Source organism: Sarcophilus harrisii, chromosome 1 (genome assembly GCF_902635505.1).
Source record: "Sarcophilus harrisii chromosome 1, mSarHar1.11, whole genome shotgun sequence".
Taxonomy (NCBI): Eukaryota; Metazoa; Chordata; class Mammalia; order Dasyuromorphia; family Dasyuridae; genus Sarcophilus; species Sarcophilus harrisii.
Window position 1 is genome coordinate 214,929,526 of NC_045426.1, and position 21,718 is coordinate 214,951,243.

At 34.2% G+C, this 21,718-nt stretch overlaps 1 protein-coding gene across 7 annotated transcripts in view; it reads right to left on the bottom strand.

Annotated features, from left to right (window-relative positions):
* TDRD7 (tudor domain containing 7) overlaps nucleotides 1–21,718 on the bottom strand; it is a 100,059-nt gene that overhangs the window by 32,781 nt on the left and 45,560 nt on the right. For all 7 annotated transcript variants that reach the window (XM_031936759.1, XM_031936741.1, XM_031936748.1 and 4 more), the window contains 3 exons: nucleotides 20,396–20,613; nucleotides 7,164–7,756; nucleotides 5,454–5,640 (listed from right to left, as the gene is read on the bottom strand). In XM_031936759.1, the coding sequence (XP_031792619.1) occupies nucleotides 5,454–5,640; nucleotides 7,164–7,756; nucleotides 20,396–20,613 (998 nt within the window). The remainder of the gene's footprint in view (nucleotides 1–5,453; nucleotides 5,641–7,163; nucleotides 7,757–20,395; nucleotides 20,614–21,718) is intronic.

Genomic DNA, 21,718 nt, shown 5'->3' on the forward strand with positions numbered 1-21,718 from the left:
AGACAGTAGGTGGAAGATGAACAGTGAAAGTTTTAGGGGCTTGATATAAGGAAGGAAGGAAATAAATCTTTATTAATCATCTACTATAGTCCAGGAAAGGTGCTAAGCACTAGGAATATTAAAAAAAAAAAAAAAAAAAGCAAAAAACAGTATTGGCTCACAAAGAACTCATTCTAATGGGGAAGACAACATACAAACACTCATTTACAAGATATATATATATATATATATATATATATATATATATATATATAGGGAAAATTGGAGACAGTCAACAGTCAGTAGTGGAAAGGTACTAGCACTAAGAAGAAACAGAAAAGGCTTCTTGCAGTAAGCAGGAATTAAGCTGGGACCTGAAGAAAACAAAAGAAACCAGAAAGGAGAAAATTCCTGGCGTAAGAGATAAACAGTTGGCTCTGTAGAGTTAGGACATGGAGTATCTTTGTGTAAAGATATCAAGGGCGCTAGTGTCACTGGACTAAAGAATATTTGGAGGATAGCAAGGTAAAAGACTACTGGAAAGATAGAAAGAAAGGAGCAGCTTAAGGAGGATTTAAAAAGCCCAAACAAAATATTTTATTTGACCATGGAGATGACAGGAAAGGATAACAGAAGGATGTGTGTGTGTTTGTGTGCTGACACATGGTCAGACCTGCATTTTAGAATGATCATTTTGACAGATAAGTAGAGAAAATATAGGTGTGTGGAGACACTTCTATTCTCTACAAAAGAACATATCTAGAAAAACAAACTGATTTTCTAGATTTATCCTGATAGCCTAGATGATGCAGTAGAAAATGCTGGATTTAGTCAGAAATTCTTTGGTTTATCCTGTTTCTGACCCGTATACTTGATATTGTGATTCTGAACAAATCACTAGTCACAATCTCTGTCTGCCTTAGCTCCTCCTCCCAAAATTGAGAATAAAATGAGTTAATATTTATTAAACACTTAGTAATTAAATTAAACATTTAGTAAACACTTAGTAAGGTAGCCTGCACACAGGAGGTGCTTATCCATCCTTCCTTCCAAAATAGATGAGCACTCTTCATAACAAAGAAAATGGCCAAGCAATCAGGGAATTTGGATTCTAAGTTCAGCTCTATTGTGAAAAAGTAGCACCAAGGAAAAGAGGAGAAAATTGGGATTAAAGACTAATTTAAATGATATTAATGTTATGTCCATTATTATTCCACTTTCTTCGTACTTAAGAAATGTTATTAGAAACAAAAATAATGTTAACATTCTATGTGGTAGAGAATGTTTTTTTTTTAATTGATAAGAGAGGATAGCTGAAGAAAAACTGAAGAATAATAAAAAAGTGTGTTATGAAAACCGAAAGCTGCTTGAGTAGGAATTTTGATTGAATCCTAAGAATACTAGAATCGTGGGACAAGTCTAACTCTCTCTTGTATACTGCAGCAAAGAGCTAAAAACAGAATCAGCCAAATGATAAAAATTAAAAAAAAAAAACTGAATAGAAACTATAGTAAGTACCTTTATCCAGTTCAGCACTGCACAAAAAGATAGCCAGAAGCCTGTGAGACCGCTGCACCTGGGGAAATCTATGTGAGGCCAAGTAAACAAATTGGAAGTGGCAGTATTTGGACCACTGGTGCTCTAAGAGCACCAGAAAGCCTATAAGGAGGAGAAAGAAGTCCAGGCAATTTGGAGACCTGCAGCATTCTGGCTATGGATGTGAGGAGGAGCTGCCTTCTGACCAAGACAGTCCAAGGGAGCCGGAAGTCTATAGCAGTCTGACTTAATTGAATTCAGAACATACCTGAATCCTCTATAGGCGAAGAGGGCCAGAAGTCCAGGATACTTGGATAGAGAAGCCTCAGAAGATTAGAAATCTGAAGTTCTAACTCCTCTGACAGGAAACAAAAAGGGCAGGGAGTGCTCTGAGTATGTGTACTTATCATATCAAACTGACTGGGATACTCCAGAGGGCCCTAAAAGTCAGGATACTTTGAATTCATAATATAGAGGAGGGCCCCAAACCCTTTCCACTCTGAGTACAGATGTACCGGGGGAAGTAGAAGTCAATGGCATGAAACCAGTTATTGAGGGCTAAGGCCAAATAGGCTGAATACTTCAATTTAATAGTATGGGACAGGATGGAGTTTGGCCTTGGAACAAAGTGTCAAGTCAGGAACTGAAAATGAAGATGAACAAACAAAAAAAGATATTGAATAATATAAAGAAATATACAAAGAAAGAAGTCAAGAAGTACACTAAAAACAAAGTAACCTCACAACTACTTCAAGCTGAGTCCCAGAGAGAAAAATGGCTTGGCCACAAGAAATACAATATTACCTAGAAGAACTGAAATGAGGAATGAGAAAAAAACGAAACTGTAAGTTAATTAAGAGTCTTCCAAGAAATTACTAAGAGAATAAATACTTTTCAAAAGAAGATGGCAAACCTTACCCAAGCAATAGATTTGTTAAAAATTAGAAAAGGAACAAAACAGAACAAAAAACTCAAAAGATTGAAGGAAAAAGAAGAAAACATAAGGTATATTTTATCAAACACAACTGACCTAGAAAACAGGTTAAGTACAAATAATTTATGAACTATTTTGACTCCTCAAAAATTATAAATTCAAAAATTTTTATTTATATAACATATATAATATATATAATTTACTAAAAATTATATTTAAAAAATTATAAACCCGGATACTGAAATTCATTAACTCAAAATGAAAACTACCAAGATCTATCAGAATCAGGGTTCAAAGTACAAACAGAGAGATTCTGTTACTCTTATCAGGTATCTTCCGGAAGTAATCCTAAACTAAAAATACCAAGGATTGTTGGCCAAAAATTCAGAGCTCACAGGACAAAGAATAAACATATTTTAAGTAACCAGAAAGAAAGAGTTCAAGTATCAATGACTCAGAGTTAGGATCATATAAATACTTAAAATAACTAAGATAACTATAAAAAATCTTGGTATCTGCTGACACTGAAATTGTCCCAAGCTGACTCCATAGAGAATCTTTTATCCTCTCCAAAGGTTAAATTAAACAAAAGTAATACAAAATAATACAGTTTGCAATAAGAGACCAAGAAGCCTACTCCTAATACTACCCCATTCTGAAAGATTTCATCTGTTGTCAAGCTGTGGTCAGAATTCCTAAGAAGCTGCAAATCTAAAGTAGCCTAGTTCAAGGGCTCAATGCCAAAATACAACATGCACAATCACATCCTTGCAACTGTTCCTGACCACCCTAGTTCATGTTTTCTTTATCTGCCAACTGGACAACTGCAATAGCCTCTCCTCTCAAAATTTTATTTTCAGTTCTAAGTTCTTTCCCTTCTTTCACAACTTCTCTCACCCACTGAGAAAGTAAAAAAGAAGATATCCATTATACATATGAAGGCATACAAAACATATTTCTACATTAGTCAGGGTGGGAGGGAAGATAAGAAGAATAAAAAGAAAAAATATACTCAGAGCTTATCAGTTTTCTACCTGGAAATGAATAACACTTTTCTAAATACTTGGAATTAATGTGGATCATTGTATTGATCAGAGAGGCTAAGTCTTTCACTTTTTTTAAAAAACATTGCTATTACTGTCTATATTATTCTCATGGTCTTATTACTCAATTCACTTTGCATCAGTTCCCAGATTTCCCTGAAATACTCTCTTGTCATTTCTTATGGCCCAACAGTATTCTATCACAACTGTATCATTTGTCATTTGTTCAGCCATCCCTTAAATGATAGGCATCCCCTTAAGTTTCCAATTCTTTGACACCACAAAATAAACTGCTGTAAACATTTTTGTGCAAACAGATCCCTATCCCTTTTTTCTGATCTCTGTGGGGTACAAATCTAGTAGTGGTATTTTGGATCAAAGAATAGGTATAGTTCCAAATAGTTCTCCAGAACATTTGGATCTGTTTCTAGCTTTACCAACAGTATATTAGGGTATCTATTTTCCTTTATCATCTCCAGCATGTGTCATTTAACTTTTTTGTCATCTTAAGACAAGATGATAGAAGTGGTACCTCTGAGTTGTTTAAATTTAAATGTCTCTAATTATTAGTGATTTACAGTATTTTTTACATAGTTATTAATAGCTTTGATTTCTTCTTGAAAAGGCCTGTTCTCATTCTTTGACCATTTGCCAATTGCTCATATTTTACAAAATTTGCCACAGTTCTCTATACATTTCAGAAATGAAACCTTTATCAGACAAATTTACTGTAAAAATTTTTTTTTACCAGTTTCCTGCTTTTCTATTAATTTTGACTGTGCAATAGCCTCTTAGGTCTAGATTTCTGCTCCATTCTCCTCCAATCTAATATTCACTTTCTTGTCAGATCAATTTTCCTATAATACATATCTGAAGATATTCTAGGGCTTAAAATCTCTGCCTATTAAATATGAACTAAAGAATTCTTTAATTCCTAATATCGATGTGTCACTATATTGACCAAAAACACTATGTAAAGAAAATTTAAACTAATTTCAATGGCAAATCAATAATTAATGCAAATGTTTTGACTGAACAAAGGTTAGTAAATAATAAATAATATTTGAAATGCCAAACTGAAATATCTGGAAATATTCCAGAAATATCTGGAAACTTTATAAACCCCAGAGACTTCTGGATAACACATGCATCAAACCAGGAAAATATCCTGGCCTTATGGCAAAGAATTCTGGATTTTGCTTTTTAAAAGATGACCAACAATTATTTTTTCCTAGGTAAAAAGCGAAAAGGAATAGAAGAAGTCAAGAGCTAATGACAAAAGAAGACCCAAGATAGAAAGGAAAGAAAAAGGAAGTTCAGACTCTCGTTTTAAATAAGGATTTGAGGTAGCAAATAGAGTCAATGCTTAAAAGGTAATCAAGAGTCCCATTCTAGTTCACTGCTATATAAAGCAGAGATCTGATGAATGGTAGATATAGGAGGACAAAATAAGACTGGAAATTCTTTCAAAGGACTGGAAAAATTTGAGTAGTCAAAGATGGAAGCAAAAGAAGATCCCTTGTCTACCTACAAGAGTAATCATAGCAAGTGAGGACATGAAACCCTTCCTAATTTACTGACAATGAATATACAAGGAAGCTTATCAAGACATAGGAGACAGAGAGCCAGCCCAGAAAATCTGTGCTCAAAATTTCTCTATGAAATATACTGGCTATATAACTCTGGTCACATCATCTCTGTGCCTCAAACAACTGAACAAATAGAGATCTGCACATTAGACATTTTTCAATGGAATTCCCTAAGCCATTAAATCACAGGTCTAGTTCTATAACTGATACTCACAGGATACATCTTAAGAGTTCAGATATTATGAGAATAATAAGGATAATTTTTTTAATATACCAAAAATTATATATAACTAAAAAGGTAGTAAATCAATATTTGCATCAAAATGTGCATTAAAAATCCTCTGAAGTATCAAAAGTAAGAATATTACTTGCCTTTATTCTGCTATCTTCTACTGAAATTATCTGTGCACGCAGCCAAGCATCTTCCTCTGCATTTACAGCAACCAGTTGTCCAACATACACAGATTGTACTGATGTCACTTTAGGATTCTTACTATAATATTCTTTCATTTCATCCTCCATTAGTTCTTGAGCAGCAGAATAGTCTTTTCCAACATACCTGCAAAGGGAAAAGGAGCAAATGAATTTTTAAAAGGGCAATATATATAAACTGTTAATTTTGTAGTACTTTCTCAAGGGCCTTTCTTGATCCTCATTTCATTCTTTCCAGCAGCAACAAAAAAAAAAAACCTGGATAGATGGAACTGTCTTAATAAGGATGTCTTAACACCAGTAAAATACAAACTATAACATAGAACAAAAAAGAAATCTTAAAGAGTTGGGACTCCCTAAGACATTTGATTCTTAGTCTACACCAAAATTATGAAACCCAAATTATTAAACTCATCTACAATATCTCTCACCAATGGTCATTCAGTTTCTCCTGAAGCAGCCCAAAAATGTATTTCCAATTCATGAAGCTTACTGAGTGATTTACAATTCATAATATAGAAAAATGACAAAGTCAGAAAATGTGTTCTGACTAAACATCACTATCGTATTTGAACTAAGGTTGATGGAAGTGAATTTTCATATGTGCAGTCAGGAGCTCAATGAAAATCTGGGGAATTCAGTACCACATACAAGCAAGGTAAAAAGAAAGTTCATTTTGAAAAACAATTCAATTTTATCAGTAGAAAACAAAGTAGCATTTTAAGCCCCTACTTACTAATCCAGTATGAAAAATTACAATAAAATTGAGAGATAGGTACTCTTGATTCAGAGATGATTTGTACTCTCATCTCTGTAAACTAAAATTCCTGACATCAATAACTGTTTCTTCATTGCCTATTTAGACAGATTTCTTTTAAATCTCACTATTTTTCCCATTATAGTGGGAGGGTTATAATTACTCTGCTATACAATTTCTGTCACTAATACTCATCCTTATTTTTCTGCCAAGGATCATCTTTCTTGCAGCCACTACCAACGTCTTACATTTATGGAGGGAATAGTGACTTCTCAAGATGAAGAACTCTTTGTAGAATACTATCACTTCTTTTGTAGAATTTTCTTCCTTCTTCATTTGTAGATTTTGTCACTCCTCTTCCAGAATGAAAAGGTAGTAAGAATTAAAATTCTATACCATGTCCCAGGTTAGTATGTGCTACCTTATGAAATAAGCAGACCTAGTGCATGATTTAGAAGATGAAGACTATGGAGGAAAGAGATAGCACTGTCTACTAGAAAGGACATTGGACACTAATCCTGGTTCTGTCATTTAGCAGGGATATGACTTGAGTAGGTGATTTACCCCAAGATATGTTTATAGAGCAAGGCAAGCATTAATGCTTCAAGATATTAGCATACCAAATCACTTGGAGTCACCATTTTCAGACACTTGCTGAAAGATTATCCCTCTTTCCAGTCCTAAAGGGAAGGGTCTCACACATTACTACTTGAGTCTGTACAGAAAAAATGAAGATGTTTAGAGATTCACTAGTATCATAGGCTGATTCATGGAAGCTGGCATATCACCCTAGCCAAGTATTCTTACCATGGCTAAAAAGCTTTAGGTATAAATTATAACATTTACACAAGAGAAATAATTAGAAAGTTGAAGAATTAGAATGCAATACTTGCCTGATAACAACTTCATTTGTGTTGCTCAATTCAACTACTAAAACTGATGGTGATGGCTCAGTTGGGATGATTAAAGGAGGAACAATTATTTCTTCTGTGGAAAAGTCAGGGTTTTCTTCTTCTATCTGCAAATATTCTTGTTCAACCATGGATGTTATATCATCATTCTTAATTTTTTGCTTTGCATTAGTCAGATTCCCATCAGTACATTTTGGTAATTTTGCGTAAAGAATGGCCTTTTGAGGATTGTCAGAAATGTGGTCTACAGTGCATACATCCGACAGCAAGTCAAGATTTTTCAATGCATCCTCAGGAAATTTTAATTTGTACATATCCTCAAATGCTTTGGGGAGTGCGTTTGCCCAAAGACCACTTGAATATTTCATTAACAGGTCTGCAACCTTCTTCTTAAAGTCATCATTAATGGAAGCTGACCCAACTTCTGAGAATTCTTTTGAAAGAGATACTTGTTTTGGAGCTGGTGTCTGAGACTGTGGTGTTTTTTCACTGTCTGTTTCACTTTTCAAAAGCGGTCTTCTCTTAGCTGGATAAATAAGCACATCCTGTTGACTACCACTGTAAGGTTTTTCTACCTTTAAAAAATTAAAATAAAACAAATGACATTTTTTCAATTATTAATAATCCAAATTTCATTTTATTTACATTTTTTATTTTATTCAAGAAAATGGAAAAATTTATCCACTATCATTCTATTTATTGCTACATGCTTCAGTTTCAGTGACTTGTATAGGCTCTTTTATCACCTGACTGGCCTGTGAATTATCATTTATTTTAAAGACTTAGGTATTTCTAAATCCAAGAAGACAAGATACCCATTTGACTTGCATTTGATATCATAACTTACCATCTTTCTAGTTTCACTATGCATTTTCCAGCCTTGTTATACACTAAATTCATATATTCTATGATCAAACCAGATTTACCTTTAAATGGAGCTTTGCACAGTGGATAGTGTGTTGTTCTGGGAAAAAGAAAGATCTGATTTCAAATCTAGGCTCAGCCACTTAATAACGGTGTGACTTAGGTTAACCTCTGTCTGCCTCAGTTTCCTCAACAGTAAAATGGTGTTAATGGCACCTATTATTGTTGTAAGGATCAAATGAAATTTTATTTGTAAAGTGCTTAGCACAAAGCCTGGCACATAAGTGCTTAATAAATGCCCACTTCCTTTCTTTACTGTAGGTACATAATAAATGCTTATTTCCTTCCATGTTTGTGCCTTTGCATTGGTTGTCTGTCATCCATATTTTGAATGCGTGCTTTCTTCATCTCTGCCTCTTAAAAACCCGAGCTTCTTTAAATACTTAGTTCAAGACCTACTTTCTTCATAAAGTCTTTCCTGGCCCCTTCAGCTACCAGTGTCTTTCCTCCCAACTACCTTATGTGTATTTTGCATATATTAATATACCTATGAGGAACTCTCTATCCACTAAATCATCAAACTGTCACTAACAGCTATATGCTTCAAGGAGCCAAAGACAGAAGTTCCACATTCCCCAGAATATTTGTAGCAGTATTTTTACTAAATGCAAAGATATAGGTAGGGAAAAATAGATGTTCAATCACGTGGCCAATAGCTATGTATTTTTTTTTTTTGTACATACAGAATAAGAAACTGAAAAATATAGAGGAGCATGTGTAAGACATATAAACAATAGAATGAAATAAGCAGAACTAAGAAAATATATCCAGTGTAACAAAGAAAAAAACCATAACAAAATTCCTTGAAATTATCATGATGAAGTTTAGCTTCAAAGAATAGAGCAGAGAGGTAACATCTTTCCTCCTTTTACAGAGGAGGGCACTGTATAAAAGGAAGGCACCATAAAACTATCTGGCTCAGTTGATGTATGTGTTGGTTGGTTTTGCTCTGTCTTTTCCTCCTCTTAATGGTTCTTTATTTATACACTAGTGTTTTGGGGTAAGGAAAGGGAAGAAGAATTTGAAAATGAAGGAGATAATGAAAAAACAAAAGATAGTAATAAATAAAAAAAAATTCTCAGCCTAAATTATATCATGAATTTTTCTGGCTTTAGATTTAAAGATTTTTACTTCATTTAAAGGTCATCATAATTCAATCTAATCTTTGAAACATAGTATAGCAGAAACTCAGTTACCCAGAGATTAGCTTCCAAGCATTCTCAAGCATGGAGAACAATGCTGATTGAGGAAGTGTGAGAAAATTACCTTTGATGGTGAAAAATTCAGTTCCTATGCAACTGTGGCCATAGGCTCTGGAATGATTATAAAAATTTTGTTATATATGTTTGATCCTCCCTTCTTTATAGGGGAGGACGATGGGAATGTACAATAACCCCAGCTAATAAGAAGGATTTCTGAAGCCCAAAGTGGCTGTTTGACATTACGGGAAATTCTTTGCAAATAAACTCTAGAGAGAGGTTGGGCCAGCCTTGAATGGCTCAAGCTGCAGATGTGGCACTTTCCAAACTACATATATATTCTCCTCTAATACTCTGCTTCTCACCTGAAAACCTCTAGAAACTATTATTTCACTCTTTCCCCATTTCTCCACTTTCATTTGAGCAGCTGAGAATTCTGTTCCCTTGTGAATTTTCTTCTGCATGTTCTTCTCATATAATAAACTCTTTTGTAATTTGGAATCAGACTCTGTTTCATCTAGAGTCTCTCTTTTTAGACCTGCAATATACCTTTAACACAACCAACAAAACATTAAAGACAACCTTCAAGTCTCAAAAGATTATTTTGGCCAAGTATTCTAATTGGCTGGTGATGACTTAAAAAAATATGCCAATCTTTCTGTACTAAAAGTGAAAAATAGAGAAGTAACAGATAACCAAAGAGACAAGAAAACAGAATGGCAGACTGAAGCAGGAAGAAAACAAACATAAAAAGTAGGTGCAGTGATTTGGAGGGGTTGATGGGAGATCAGAAGTGACACAGTGAAATTTAATTTTACTGAACTGTTTAGGTCCTTCTTTGATGACCACCAAGACCTGTGGCCCAAACAACATTCTTTCTGCAAAGAAAAGATATTTTTTCTGTCTCTGTCTACATATACACATACATATACAAATACATCATACATGTATTTAATTTTCCAGGAAATACTTATTACTCCATTTATGGGTTCATAATTTTTGCTATTTTAGGGTTAAAACATTTGGAGTCTTTGTAGTCATTTTATATGACTTATTAGATAACTTCTTCAAGATCAGGTTTATGTCTCCAGCAGCCATGAGATGGCACTCTTTTTCAGTCTGATGACAATGAGTTAGAGTCCGCTCCTTTGGAGACTCAAGTCTGTGATATAGTGGAAAAAGTGGTGGAAAAAGATGTAGTCAAAGGCCCTTAGTTCTCAACCCAGCCCTGCTGCCTTTTACTTGTGACTTTATTTCTCTGAGTCTCAAGTTTCCTAATCAATAACATGAGTGAGTGAGTCTTGCAGTTGTTACTGAATAATCTCAAATATCTCAGATGTTCTTGAAACCAGGAAAAAAAAGTCAAGTTACCATTCTTAGGTGAATTTAATCTATTATCAAGATGCGAGTGGAGTTCTTACCGATTAGACATCTCCAGAAGACTAGTACATATGGTCACAGAAATCACTAGCACAGATTATACTCTTAAGACACACAGTCTTGGCACACAGTCAATCTTAAATATCTGCTGAATTGAATTACTAATCTTATTGTGCTGGGGTCTTTAATAACTTTAGAGACATCCAACTCTATTGAAATAATTAAATAGTAACAGGTAACTTTTAGAAATACTTTTATTCTAGTTATTTTTGGTATATGTCATCTATCTACTATAAGCTTGGAAGGCAGGGATTATGTCCTGGTCATCAATGTCCTTTGTATGCCCATATCCATTTGTGAGTAGATACACAATTAATATATGCTGAATTAAGAAAGAAAGTTTCTATGATGGAAATAATTCAAGATAATGATGAAGAGTCAAAACACTTAGCACTGTGCTGGTTGCAGTCCTCATCCTTACGTTTGTAAAGAGGCAAGATACATATAGTTATAATATGTGCATTACAAGTTTAAAAATGAGTATTACCATTGAGCCTGAAGGGCAAGGTCATGGTGAATGAAGGCAAGTGTGATCAGCTAAGGCTTTGGGAAGACATAGCATTTAAGTTGGCTTTAAAGTACAGATTAAGAATTCAGAGAGAGAGAAAGAGAGAGAAAGAGAGAGAGAGAGCGTGAGTGAGCGCGTGCATTGCAGGGATAAAGGATAAAGAACATAAGCAAAGGGACAAGAAAGCAAAGTACAGTACTCATAAGGTGGAGAAAAAAATTCCAGGGAATGTACCACAGAAAATGAGATAAGAAGATAAGAAATCAGATAAGCATTGGAATGCTGTGTTAAAAACAAATAGCAGAGTGCCTCAAATGTCCCTTGCATTTTAACACTACTCAGCAGAAAGACCTTTAGGGGAGTATCCATCCAGCTAAAAAAGCTGGGAGATGAAGAGTAAGTGGGGAAAAAAGAATAGTTGTAGAATTTGGAAGAAAAACCAAGAACATATGGTAAATATCTGAAATGAAGCAAAGAAAAGAGTAGCCATAGGAAGGAACAAATATGATTAATGCTCTTTGTACTTGGAAATTAGGAGGTAACCTTTGAAAATATATCACAAGAGTGACTACATAGGTTGGAATGATTATTGTTCACCATTTATATAGTTTTGCAAAGCATTTCATATACATTATTGTATTTGATCTCTGAGAAATCTCAAAATCACAACGCTAGCATCAAACACAGAATTCAAATCTAGGTTTCTCCTGACTCCAGTCTAGCATTCTATCCACTAGGAAGGACAGACAATTTTTTTCTCCCAAGAAATTTATCAGTGAAGGAAAAGGGAGTGATCAGAAATAAGTTATTTGTCAAAGAAGATTCAATGGAAGGAATTTAAAAAAAATATTGAGAAAACTAAGACTATTAGACTATTTTATAGGCAGATTAAAATCATGACTGAAAATACTTCCAGAAGAGCCAAGAGGGGACAGGACTAAAGGATTAGACTTAGGGGATGGGAAGGCATAAGTGAAGGAAAATATGTAATTATGCTGAGAAATTATGAGAAATGAACGGAAACTTCTGAGGAAATTTATATTAGACAACCTTCATTTTAATCAAAAAAGTGGAAAGCTACACTGATTTGATATGCCATGTAGCAGGTGAAAATCAGCTAAACTTTGATACTTTTTCCAGTACAACTAGTAAGTCATGATAGGACATTTTCAATGATATTTAAAAGATCTAGAACAAAACTAAAGCAGAAACAATAGTATATAAAAGTCTGTAAAGTGTTTTACAAAACAAAGATTATCTCTCTTGAACTGCACAAAATTCTTGAGACAAGGTTATTATTCCCATTTTACAGATGGGGGAAAATAAGGTTAAGAAAAGCTAATTGCTTATGGGGCAAAGAGTTCAGTTTGGGAATGAATGGCAGTAAGTTGAGAAATCTTTGATACTACTTATAGAAGTATTAAATTGTCAGACTATAAGGTAAATGCTGAGTATAGATAGAGCCAAGTGAATCACAAACAAGGATAGAAGGGAAAAGGAGACTTGGACCAAAGAACTGGTGTTCAGAATGAGGCAGAAGAATAATTTACAGTGAATGGGAAAATTTATATATGGGAGGTTGTGGTTAGAAGGTAAATTATCAAAATTACATACTTTGGAGGTAGTATATACATAAGATGAATGAGTGTGTTTAAAGCACTATTACACTAAATAATGAAGATACAAATAGAAAAAAAAGAAGTCAGTCTCTGCTTCTCAAGATGTTCCCAGTTCTAATAAGGAGATAACAGAAAGAAAGTCTCACAATCCTTAGGACACAGCAGCAATTGGTAAGACCTCTTTTTAAAAAGTCATTTCCAAAAATAAATCCATACCCACTTCAGATGCAGAACCATTTCATAATGCCAAGAGCTTTGGTGTTAAGAGTTTTCGTGTTCTTCAGGAGCTATGGGGGCTGCAGCAGCTGCCAATTTCCATCCCCCAGAAGTTGTTTCCCTTGATACTGGCTCCATGGGGGCTATAAGTATGTCAGCAGCCTAGAGGAGCACTTTTATGCCCAGTGCTCTAGGGCTTGGAGCTATCTCCATCAGTATCTGAGTGGAGATGTCTATTGAGGTAGTGATGGTTCAGCTAGTTTGGTCCATGCTGCTTTTTTCCTTCACTCAGGAGGGTCTTGCTGCTTAGTCTAGCTTAGCTTGTCAGGCCTCCCTTTCCCCCCTAGGGTAGAAGCTGGTAAAGAAAAATAGTTGGAGAAATGAATCATGTTGTCAAATTCCTATATAGTCACAAATGTCAGAAGTCTTTGTTGTTCAGAACAAGAACGGGTCTTAGGGATTTAGAACATGACAGTCAGGCATTGAAGCTGAGAATATTAAGAATGACCTGGAAACTAACAGATGACTTCAAAGACAGAAAAGGGTAGTGTAAACAGTGTATGGACCTCACATAAGAAAACTGAGGAACAACAGTGGAGAAATGGTTTGGATATGACACTGGATAAAAATGGGACTGAGAGTTCAGCCATGACTGAGAGATCAATGTAATGGGAACAAAGCAGAAGAATAAACCCACTCCAAAGTTCTGAATATAGCTGAGAAAACTGATGTTTTGCTCAGTACTTCCATAAAATTTCTTTCCCATGAGCCTTTGCTTCTTGATTGAGGGAGCCGAGTTTCGGAAAATGGAAGATGAAAAGGCTGCCAGTTTAATAGTGAGTGGCCTGCAGGAAATCATATCCCTAGAAAGCCTGCGCTCTTTGACATGGAAGTGAGCATGAGAAAAAACATTCAAATCAGTCAAATCTACAAAGTCCTGTAATGATTCTACTGCGAGAATATGTAATTGTTTGCTGCCATAACAATTATTTGATGTTCCAAGAAGTATGGATTAAAATTAAAATATTTTCTGTTTTAAATGTGTTCCTAGGAGAAAAGGGACCCAAATGTGCAAAAATATTTGTCGCAGCCATTTTTATAGTGGCTAGAAACTGGCAACTTGAATAAAGGCCCATCAGTTGGAGAATGGCTGAATAAGTTATGATATGTGAATGTTATGGACTATTATTGTTCTATAAGAAACAATCAGCAAGGATGATTTCAAAGAGGCCCGGAGAGACTTATATGAACTGATGCTGAGTGAAATGAGCAGAACCAGGACATCATTGTATACAGCAACAACAAGATTATACGATGATCAGTTCTGATGGACGTGGCTCTTTTCAACAATGAGATGATTCAGGCCAGTTCCAAGAATCTTGTGATGAAGAGAGCCATTTATACCCAGAAAGAGGACTGTGGAAACTGTATCACAAGTGGTGGATCACAACGTAGCATTTTCACTCTTTTTGTTATTTGCTTGCATTTTATTTTCTTTCTCATTTTTCCCTCTGATTTATTTTTCTTGTGCAGCAAAATAATTGCATAAATATGTATGCATATATTGGATTCAACATTATATATACATATATATGTATTTTTTTTTTTTACCATGTTTAACATATATTGGATTACTTGCCATCTAGGGGAGGAGGTAAGGGGAAGGAGAGGAAAGATTGAAACACTAAGGTTTTAGAAGGGTTAATGTTGAAAAATTATCCATGCATATGTTTTGAAAATAAAAAAATTTTAATTAAAAATAAAAGCACTGTGTTCCTATGCTGTCTGTCCCTTTTTGGATTTTTCTTCCCTATAGTCTTCCTTGCTATTCACACTGGTAACTTATTCCTTCAACAGTGACATTTGTTTTTCTCGTCAAGCTAAGATCACTTCATCTGGGATAAGGTTTAGTCTTCTTAAGCCTATCACACCTAAATTAAACCTACTTTATTTTTAGATCTTACTTCACCCTGTATGAGAAATAGAGTACTCTAGCATCTATCTTCTATCACTAGTTCTAAATGGAATATTTCCTCCAGATATTTCCTCTCAAATCAGAAAGGTAGCAAAAACAAATATTTTTACAACTTGGAGACCATTTATACTAAACATAATGAATTTCCCAAGCTCTATCTTTGGGAACCAATCAGAAAAACCTCTGTCAGGACCTGGAGTTATTTAAATATTAAAGAGGACTCCACTTTAAAGAATAGATAATATCTATGTAGCACTTTAAAATTGGCAAAGAATGTTGCAAGCATTATTTTCATGTGAAACTCACAACAACCCTGATGAGGTAGGTGTTCCTGTTCTACTGATGAGAAAACTAAGGCTCAGGGAGGTGAAGTGTCTTGCTCTGGAAGGCTAGCTAAGAGGCAGGACCTGAGCTCAGAATTTGACCAAAAGCACATTCACATTCCTCTCAGATTTCAGAATGCATTTTACAGAAAGCCCTTCCATCAGCTAATTGTCTAAACCATATCCTGGCCATTGTAATCTACTTTTCTACTTCTAAATCTGTCAGCACAGTGTTATACAAAGGACCTAACAGAGCAGCAGAATCTGCTGATGGGTTTCTCTGCTCTGAATGACCCAGTCTTTTCTCTTTTTTTTCCTTCCTGTCAGTATGTGTGTGTGTGTGTGTGTGTGTGTGTGTGTGTCCACAGAATGTCCATTTGCCCTCCAGAATTCCAGAAAGATGGTTTCAGGCTAACACATAGCCTGTTAATAAGGTTTGGAGGAAAACTGTAAATACTTATTAGCAAACCACTGGGGTATCTGGGTATCCTTCAAGCAGGGTGGTATAAAATTTTAAATAAAACAGAATTGCCTCATGCTATTAGTAAGTATGATGTAATGTACTTGTATTTTGATTTAAGTAATTGTGGCAGAAGGTATAATCATAGAATCATGGGACATAGAGCTAGGACTACTGGATTATTTTTTTTTTAAACATGTGCCATTAGAAGATGCGTCCAACATAATGAGGAGGTAGGAAAAGGGTTCATAATATTATTTGTTCCTCCTCTGGTTCAAGTATTTTATACTTCTATTTGCTTAGTTCACACTCTTATTATATTTGTACAGATCTTTTATCTTTTTTTTAACCTTTGATCTTCTTTATTGGACTGTATGAACGCAGAGGTCAATTTACTTATTCCTCTTTGCAATCTCTATAACATCTACCATGGTACCTTACACATAGTAGATGTTCAATAAATACTTTCAGATATGACAATGGAAAGTATAAAGTGCAATGCAATGGAAAGGACAACTTTATTTTGAGCTTCAATTTTCCTCATCTGTAAAGTGAGGGGAATAGACTAAAATTTAGTCAACAGATGATCTCTAAGGTACCTTATAGCTGTAGCATTCTGTTATTCTAGTTATGGACTGATGAACTGTTTGATTTGACTGATCCTTCATTTTTTGTTCTTGTTGCCACCATCTCTTTCACTTGATATAAGAAAGTCAAAAGGTCATGAGTTTTTCACTATCTGATTTTATGTAGATCCTTTTAATTCAAGCAATAAACAATTAACAGGGTGCCACCTTATCCAGGGAGTGAGGCCCTATTCTTAGGACTCTTACACAGAATTTTTTGTTCTAGTCAATCAGTATGTTTGTTTCCAGCATTCTTTTTCGGGTGCATACCAAATCTTTGATCTTCTATGTATGCCAACATGAGAGCTCCTGCAGTTAATTTTCCTGCCTCATACCCTGGTCAGACCAAGTATATACTTCAATGGATCCATGATAAAGTGAGAACTACCTGAAGCTGGTTGCAAAAAAATTGCTTTTTAAAAAATTCCTGCATAATTCATATGTTAGCATATGTTGTGATTTTTTAAAATTCAGATTGAAAATCTGAAAACAGAAAATTTACCACACTAAAAAACAAAGAAAAAATTTTTTGTTTAAAAATTCTGAGGACAAAAATAACTTTAAAGATTATTGTAACAACATTGAAATAAACATTATTTAATAAATAAACATTTAAACAATTTAAACAGTTAAATAAATATTTAAAAAATTTTTAAAATAGATTTTTATTTTCAAAATACATGGAAAAATAGTTTTCAACATTCAGAACCCAGGCAAAAATCTTGTGTTCCAATATTTTCTCCTTCCCTTTCCCCCATTTCCTCACCTAGCCAGCAAGTAATCCATTATATGTTAAATATGTACAGTTCTTCTCTATACTTCAATACTTCCAAATTTATCATTGCATAATTCTTGACCAAGTTTTTTCATATACCTTTTATAAGGAATCTATATAATGTACTAGAAGAACTTTATTTGGCTTTTTCAATGTTTTTGCATATAACAGGCTATCTCTTCCCTTGAGAGCTCCTTTCCTATGCACAATATCCTCTGATAATACCTTTTATGCCATTTCGTGTGCAAAAGTAATCACTACATTCTACTTATAGCTACATGCTTCTTTACAATCTTTTGAGACACTGGCAATTTCTATTTTCCCAAGACTGCGGTATTCTATGATCTATAGAAATAGCAAACCCCTGAATGATTTCTCAGTTCATTTTTCATTTGCAAAACTTATCAAAGAGATAAAGGATTAATCCGATAATCCCAGTGCAGGTTGTAACTGGGATATTGATGACCAGACCAAACCATGTAACCATGAATCTTGGAGCATTACAACAATTGATGTAATTGGTACAATATCATCTATAGCAAATCCTATTTCTATTTGTCTTTATAGAAGACATTTTTCAAGACACCTGATCTTATATAGTGATAATGTGACTTTTACCATTTTATGTATGTCAGATACTGCTACTCAGGAAAATGCTGAGAAAAATTATTATTGTAAGAATAATTATTTGTTAAGAGTCTTATATTGATCAACCAATCAGCAATCATTTATTAAACACCTAACTAAAGGTAGAAACTCTGCAAGGTGCTGGGGATAGAGACCAACCAAAAGGTTACACTTGAATCCAGGCCTTCCTGAGTCTGTGTCTGCCTCTCTATTGTATCATATAACTCAAAACACTTTACATTTTGTGGCTCCCTGGAATAACACTATCAAAGCCATCCCAGCAGCAGTTACTTACAGTGCCCTTGGTATCTAGAAACCAATTGAAAGAGAATCTCATCAGTTACCTACCTCACTTTCTATGGGGGCGGGGAAGAAACTATCCTCAGAGGGTTTTTGTAATGTTGTTATAATAATCTTTAAAGTTATTTTTGTCCTCAAAGAATTTTTGGACAAAAAATTTTTTTCTTTCTGTTTTTTAGTGTGGTAAATTTTCTGTTTTCAGATTTTCACTCTGAATTTTAAAAAAAATCACAACATATGCTAAGTAAACACCAGTATTTAATTATCTAGTGTAGAACTGAGGAAATAGAACCTATGGAGATCATGAAGTTCCTGATGTATGAAGTCTTTCTTTTGTATACCTGTTCCACAAAAAACAATCTTAAATGTTATTATTAATAATTAGAATTTTGGAATATGTTTATTTTTATTTTTTAAAAAACTTGTAAAACTCATTAAAGATGCACTGTAATTCCTTGCCTGTTGTTTTGCTTTGCTTTTTGGAGGGTAGTTTTTGAGAGGCAATTGGAGTTGCCTTTAAGGTCCCACAGCTAGTAACTGTTAAGTGTTTTGAGGCCACATTTGTACTCAGGTCCTTCTGATGCCAGGGCTTGTGCACTATCCATTGCTCTATCTAGTTGCCCCAATTCATTTCTCTGGATTTTAAACTTCACCCCCAGAGAAAGCTAGGCCAAAAATATGAAATAAGCTCATTCATTCACAGCCCATTCAGATTACAGCCATCATTATAAAAGAAGGAAGACTTTGTAATACATTCCAGAAGTTAAAAGATAGAGGCTTATTGCTAAGAATGATTTATTAAGCAAAACTGAGTATAATCCCACAGGAAAAGCATCTTTAATGAAAGAACTTGTAAGCATTCTTGATGAAAAAAAGCTGTATAGAAACTGTAAAATACAAACACAGCTTTTAAAAAAGATAAATATGAGTGAATAATCATAAATAACTAAACAAAGATATGCTGTTTACATTCTAACATGAGGAGATGATATACATCCCCTATGAACCTTATCATCAACAGGAGTCTTCCAGGGATCTATTCGGGTTATTATGTTTTGATGATCTTATAAGAAAAAAGAAAAGGTAAAAGAAAAAGAAGAAACTAGGAAAAGGAGGGGAAAGTTAGCAACAATCATGAGTTCCTATACAATTGAGTACAGGAATAAAAGTGTATACAAACAAGGAAGGAAGGAGTGGATGGAGCAGCTAACTTTTTTTTAGGGAGAAATTGGAGGAATTATATAGATTGAGAGTTTAGTTTTAAAACAAATTCTAAGGATGTACAAAAATGATCCTCTTTATAGTGACAAAAAATTAGAAACAGAAAATGTCTTATCAATTGGGGTATGGATGAATAAATTATGCTGTAAGATGATAATGGATGGTTCAGAGAAACCATCTCTGAATTGATGCAGAGTGAAGAGTCAGAAGAATAATTTATACAGTGACAGCAATATGGTAAAGAAAAACAACTCTTGAAAGAATTAGGAAATCTCACCAGTGTGACCACCAGCCATGGTCCTAGACTACTAATGATAATATACACTTACTCACATCCAGACCAGGAAAAGTCTCAAGAGTGTAAAATGAGATCAAATCAAGAAAATAATTTATAAAATGACAACAACATGCTAAAGACAAATAAGAGAAAACTTGGGAAGATTTGTATCAACTAATACAGGATGGAGTGAATAGTACCAGGAGAGCCATTTACACAATGATAATATTATTATAAAGACAAGCAGTTAAAACTCTGGAACTCTGAGCAGCATGATTTCAGAAAATTCATGATAAAACATGTTATCCACACTCCTGACAGTGAGGTTTGAGAAATATTTTGGGGAGAGCAGAATTTCTGCCAATGTAGATACTTTGCTTGAAATTACATATTTGTAACAAGGATTTTGTTGTTTTTTTCTCAATTGGGTAGGTAAGGAGTGATATAAAGGAAAAAAGAAGAATTTTTGCTTATTAAAAATATAATTTAATTTTTAAAAAATTGACAGATTTTTCAAATGAATAGTTGTTAATTTCTATACATTTATATTCCTCTATCTACCACACTATAACATTTGCCATTTATCAATTTTAGATATGTTAAAATTGAGACAATGTGTATGAAATGCTTTACAGTTCTTGAATAATCAAGTGATATGGCTGAAAAAGTATCATTACCATAACATTGGATTTGGAAAGATGAGATAAAAAAGAAGAAAACCTACCGTGCAAATATGAGGCCAGTGTTCAAACTGTTGAAAAACTCCTTGGTTAAGTTCTTCTTTATACAGGTCTTTGTAAAACTGTGGAAGCTTTGATACCCAAATGCCATTGTTATGCTTGTTTAATATCTCCTTAATTCGCATCTGAACCTCATCCATTTTATAAGTATTAGACACAGGAGGCATGATGTTTGTTTTTTGAATAGTCTCATTTAAATTATCTTCAAAGCAAAAGATTGAAAGAATTAACCAAAACACTCAGTATTTTATGTAAAGATAAAGGGAAAAAAACTTCACTACCCAGTACCTTACCTAGGACTATAGGACCACAGATTTAGAGATGGAAGGGAGCTCAAAGGTCATTTGGTCTAACATTCTCAGTTTATTGATAAGGAAACTGAGTCTCAGAGACATTCAGTGACTTGCCTAAAGTCACACATGCCAGTGTTAAGCTGCAGACCAGGATCTGAACTCTGCTCTTTAGATGTAATAAATCTATTATAGCCTTTTCTGCTTATTAATCGACTACTATTTCTGGAATCATGACAGAGGCTTCTAGGTCTAAGAAGACTAAACATGGGAGGCAGAAATATTAAGTTGCAAAGGAAAAGAGCAAGCTACTCTATCCCCAACACCAGTGAAACAGGTTGGAGAGGGGCCCAATAACCACACAAAAGAGACATTACCCAAATAATAGTTAACATTCTATAAGTTTGCTTCAGAGTTTATTCAAAAACAAGAGGCTGATAGCATTGCTATGGAAGTATTAGTAAAAGAAGCATTTCAAAAACAAGCTTTCTACTTCCAGTTCAAAATGTGTTTTACACAATATTGGCTAAGAGGTAATGACACATGTTCTAACCCACAAATTTTATGGATGTTAAAACTTTTAAACACTTTAGCTTGTAAAAATTACTTGTCTGGTCTGTAAAACTTGTTCAAATTTCCTTTTTAAGAAGGAAAATGAATAATTTTTAAAAACAAGTCCAAAGAAGTGATATAATAAATAACAGTAATAAAAGTTTACATTTATATAGAAATTTATGAACAGTACTTTCAAGTTCAGTACCTTACATGGTCCTCACAACAATTTTGTGAGAAGTGGTTAGCAAAGGTAGCAAAGTATTATTGTGTACATTGTATATTTATAAGAAAATCGAGCCCTTCAATGTTGGCCAAGACCAGATAATTAAGTCAGTGGCAGAGAAAAGTCTGAGATCTCAAGGCTTTTGATTTTAAAACCAGGAGTCTCTCCACTACAGCATGCTAATATCATTACACCAAAAAGGTCCTCTTATCCCCTTTCTTCAGTACTTTAGATCAGGG